Below are 5,499 nucleotides of genomic sequence, written 5' to 3' on the forward strand. Positions count from 1 at the left end.
ATATACACAGAGACATACACATGCATATACACGAATAAAGGTAAATCAAACTGTTAAGGAATGGCTGAGGGAGTTAAATAAATAAAAAAAAGTAAAGGAAAGAACAACAACAACGAAAACAACAACAGCAACAAAGAAACATAACAAAAAAAAAAGAGAGCTGAGTTTCCACAAACGTACGTGAACTCTTCTTTATTATTATTATTTATTTATTTCTGGCGGGTTGATATCTAATGCCGTTGGCCCTACGACCCACGTGTTTCTTTCTTTCTACTTTTTTTTTAAATTTCTCTCTTCCTTTTTTTTTTGTGAAACCATTCACTCGTTGATTTCTTTTCCTCATACATTTTTTCTTTCCGTTTTGTGCGAGTCCACGCTTCAGTATTATTATTATTATTATTATTATTATCATTATTGTTAGTGTTAGTAGTAATAGTAGTATTATCCTTGCCCATTTTTTCCTTCCTATCTCTCTGTCGTTTTTATTTCTTTTTGTCCTCCCGTTCCTTTTTTTTAAAAAAAGATAAACGAAAAGAAAAATCAAAACTAATCGCCATTTCCCACTTGAAAACCATCAGGTATCGCCTTATATTTACTTGACACAATGCCCATGCAAAAAAATCCCCCAATTCCTCTAGTTCCACTCCATACATCCACCCGATCCCGCCCTTCTTTCTTTTTTTTTTAAAAAAAATCTGTTTTACTTGATAACGACAACCCAAATGCCAAACTTTCGATATTGTTTTTTTCTTTTTTTAACGCTCCGTCACGTGCCTTCGGCCAACATGATTTGCATTAACGCTATTTTTTTTGTTCCTTCATACATACATGTACAATTCTTCCTGTTCCTCTTCGTATATATATTTATTTCTTCATCTTCCTATTCACTCATTTTCTCTGCTTTCTTCTTTATTTTATTTTTTCTGTTATATATATATATATATATATATATATATATATATATATATATATATATATATCATATATTATTTCACTTATTACCTCTACCGTTCCTTAAATACACAAACACAGTATATATATATATATATGACAGCCATCTTAACAGAACATCTGTGGTACCATTGGATAAGACATCATTCCCATTTGCGCTGTCCCTAACCGCTGCATCGCCGCTGGACTGCTCTCAAATACCTCAATATAACGCGTGCCCATCATTGCACCATTTCTATCAAGTGCCAAAAGCACATCATTTCTGTCCTCAACCTCCACGAAGGCTTCTCCCGTCAGACGATTACGCTCATCATAAACCATATGAACCCCTTGCGGCGGGATTTTTACACCAGCGAAGAACTCCGCAATGGCCTCCTCTGAGGCGCTGTATGGCACCCCACGAATTCGCACAACGAAGGGACTCGGCTGCCGCGCCACCACCAGCGATGACTGCCCACGGAAAACTGGAAGAAATGGTGGCGGTGGAGCTCCGCCAGCACCGGGGGGATATGGCGCGGAAGGTCCTTCGGCAACAATTCCTCCACCGCCAACAATCCCCCGCTCATCGCTGAACCGGCGATACGGTTGATTGTTCATGGAGTAACGGACATCTCGTCCATCACCACCACCACGCGGATTCATGAAAGAGTTATTATGAGGACTGTAGTGATGAAACTGTTGGGCTTGACGATGATGTTGGTGGTTATGGTAGTAGTTTTGCATTTGCGCACTGTGGTGTTGGGCGTGGTGATGGTTGTTATGGTATTGATGGTGAAATGGCCTCTGGCCCCCAAACCCCAACGGTTGCATGTAACCCTCATAAGTAGTTGGAACAAAAGGGTCAATAATCCGCTGGACCATCATCGACTCATGGCCCTGGTGGTGCGAAACATCGCCATCCGTGACACTTATTTCATACCCACGACCGCTTCGTCGACCCCGCCGCGAGCGCTGACTGGAGGCTCGCATGATGGCATCGCGATCATATACAGTAGAGGGCAGAACTTCAATGTAACGATTGCCCATTGCTTTGCTATGAAGAAGTTTGACACGCTTCACATCTTCCTCTGATGCGAGCTCAATGAAGGCATCTCCGGTGTTCCTCCCGTCCATGTCACGGCAAATGTCAATGCTCAATACACCTTCCATAGATTCAATGAAGGTTCGTACATCATCTTCCGTAGCCGCAAAGGGGAGCCCGCGAAGCCGCAGAACGCAAACCTTATTGCTTTGCTCTTGTTGCTCCATAATACGCTGTCGCTCCTCCTCTGATGATGTGGAGATCTCAACGTAGCGGGTTTCATCTATGTTTTGGCGATGCAGGCGGTTAATTGCCAACGCCGCGTCCTCCGCGTTACGAAGTCGAACAAACCCTGTCCCGCGATGAAGGCCCTCAACAAAAAATACAATGGGCTCTTCATCTGCCAAACTAAATGATCCAAAAAACTCCCGAATTTTTTCCTCTTTGATGGAGTACGGTAGCCCGTAAAGCCTTAATACCGCGGCTCCCTCTGGCCGGGGACTTTGGCTTCTTTGCTGTTGTTGTTGTTGTTGCTGCTCAGGAGACTGTTCCATGACGAGTGTTGTGTCTGTTGTAGCTTCGTTTTCAACCAGTAGGGGAAAACCTTTACTTCCCTTCCCTTCCCTTCCCTCTTCTTCTCTTCTCTCTTTTTTTTTCTTCTTACTGCCTTTTTCTCACTTCCAAACAAATACTGGAATTATTTGTTTGTTTAGTAAGTTAAATCCTAACAGATGTTGTTTTAACAACAACAACAACAACTTTGCTTTCCTTGTTTCTTTTCGCTCTTCCCTCTCTAAATATGTCTTTGATAATATTAATATTGTTTCTCTTCTTCTTTTTTCCCTTTCGTGCGCGTAAAAAAAAAAAAATTATGTTTAGCCTTTCTTTGGTTTGCTTTTACTTTTTTTTTTTTTAATTTTGATTCCTCTTTTTTCTTTCCGTGTCTGTTGGGTTCCGCCCTCCGAGCGGATAAACGAAAATAATAATAATAATAGTAATAATAATAATAACAATAATAATAATAATATATATATATATATATATATAAATCCAAATAAAACAAATACCGCCGAAAGTTCACGCAAGGACACAAACACAAACACACGAAAAAAATTTTCTTTCTGTCACACAATATATATGATATCAAATAGAGAAATGAAATGAATGAAAAGAAAAAGAATTACACTTCGAAGAATCTGTTTGTTTCACTTATTAGTTTATTAGTTTCTCGACTTTAATAATACAACGTAAGAGATTCAAAACAAAAAAAACTTATAGTCCTAAAATCACAACACAAACTGAAAGGAAACCTCTCCGCCTAATGATACAATACAAAGCAAAAAAAAATCAAAAAAAAATCAACAATAACAACAACAGGAGTATGGTAACTCAAAAATTAATAACGAAATTATTAATAATAACAATAATAATCGAAGGGAGGAAAAAAGATAAGTATCGGAAAATCAGCTTAGTGCAGCGGACAAACACAAAAACAAACAAAGCCGGTTGTACGCGTTTATTTATTTATTTATTTAACTCACCCGACGTTGTTTCCTTTTTTTCTTCTTTTTTCTCTTTGATTCCCTTAGCCGTCAAATTACGTTGCCGTTTCGATATGGTAAGGAACCGCTGCCGCAGTGCGTAATGCTGCTCGCAACTTATTTATCCCAAAAAAAAATTTTTTTTTTAAAAGAGAAAATCAAAAACCTTCTTTTCCTTTTATTTTTATTTTATTTTATTCTTATCTTGTTTTATTTGTTCGTTTACCTTCTCTTCTTTCACTCGCTGCTTTGTACGTAAGATTCGGTTTCACGCGTAAGCAACCACTAGTTATTTGTTGTTGTTGTTGTTATATTTTTATTTTTTTTTTTATAAAAAAAAAAACAACTGATTTCTTTTTCTTTCCCCTTTTCTCTCTTTTGATGCTCAAACACACACACACACACAGGAATGACGGATTTAGCTGAGTAGGCGGGTGTTTTTTTCAGTTACTCTCGCTTTTTTTTTCTTGTTTGGTTGTTTTTCTTCCTTCTTTTTCGCTTCACCTCTTTTCCTTCCCCCGCACACTTCCGTTCTTGTCGTTGTTTTGGCGTCTAATCACACAAACGAACAAATAAAACAACAAGTCAAAAACACACTAAAGAAAACGAAAACGAAAAAAAAAGAAGCGTTACTAAATTAAACTAATTATATATATATATATATATATGTCTCCCTTTTCCAAATCCCTTTTATTTTTTTCTTTTACTTTCTACGAAACTCTACACACGTTTCCCTTTCTTTCTTTCTTTCTCTCTTTCTTCCACCCACTCCCTTGTGCTCAAACTTCCTCTTCCTTCCTTCTTTCCTTTAACTCACTGAATGTCTGCCTTCCTTTCTGACCTTTTCTCTTCCTTTCCTTCACTCTTTCTTGAGTATTTTTGTGCGTCTCTTTTTTTTTTCTTTTCTCTTCTTTTCTTTTTCCACCTCCCTTCTACTTTCTTCTTACGCTCTCACGTATGCACTGTCACTTGACTGTACACAACACAGACACAAAAGTAAACAAAACAAAAAACAAAAAACAAAACAAAAAAACAAAAAACAGAAGCCCCAAAGTGCCGCTTTGTTTAATTTTATTACCTTTTTTGGTATTTGGTGTTGTTCTTCGCTCTTAGTTATATAACCTCCGGTACTGTAGGTCGTAAGGGATATAACGTCAATGTATAAATATATAAATCAATATCAATATATTGAGTTGTTACCACTTAGCTCCCGTCCTGAGGTTTTTGTTCCTTGAACGTGACCTCGCCAGTCGTTTTTTTTTCTTCCAAAAATCCTTCTAGTTTGTTCTCTCACTTCTCCGTCTCCGTCTGTTTGCTTTTTGAATATATATTTATATATATATATATAATTATATATATATATATATATATGTTGGATCTTCACTATTGTCCCTTCTTCTTTGTTCCCCTTTTAGTTCGGAAATGAGTAATAAGAGAGAGGGGGAAAAAAGAGAACAAATAAATAAATGAAAGCAAGGGGCACGAATATGTATATTCAAATTTTTTTGCATTGTTTAAATAAGGAACAACGTAAGAGATTAGGGGCGTTAGTACAGATAATAACGATAATAACGGCGATGTTGGGAAAGAATTTTGGAAGAATAGAAATACGTTTCCAAAAGATAATATTTGGCTACACGTCCAATGTTTATCCTATCGCGTTGACATGTGCTTCATCAACGGCTGCACAATCACCAAAAGAACGGCGTTCGCACAAAAGCAAAATCAACCATTTTTTCAAAAAAAAAATGAAACATTCAAAGAACCAAACCAAGTCGATATTGTTTCATTTAACCCTTCTCCCCATCCTCCCCCCCCAAAAAAAAAAGACAACACACACACACACACACACACACACACACACACACACACACACACACACACACACACACACACACACACACACACACACACACACACACACACACTCACACACACACATGCACACACACACACTCACACACACTCACACACACACACACACAC

General features: G+C 37.7%; 1 protein-coding gene across 1 annotated transcript; it reads right to left on the reverse strand.

Annotated features, from left to right (window-relative positions):
- Positions 1 to 1,059: 1,059 nt before the first annotated feature.
- Positions 1,060 to 2,526, reverse strand: TbgDal_II2100 (heterogeneous nuclear ribonucleoprotein H/F,putative; the record flags this gene model as incomplete). The annotated part of the gene is made up of 1 exon (XM_011773474.1): positions 1,060 to 2,526. The coding sequence occupies one exon, from the start codon at positions 2,524 to 2,526 to the stop codon at positions 1,060 to 1,062; it is 1,467 nt and encodes a 488-aa protein (XP_011771776.1).
- Positions 2,527 to 5,499: the final 2,973 nt, after the last annotated feature.

This window comes from Trypanosoma brucei, chromosome 2 (genome assembly GCF_000210295.1).
Source record: "Trypanosoma brucei gambiense DAL972 chromosome 2, complete sequence".
In the NCBI taxonomy this organism is placed as follows: domain Eukaryota; phylum Euglenozoa; class Kinetoplastea; order Trypanosomatida; family Trypanosomatidae; genus Trypanosoma; species Trypanosoma brucei.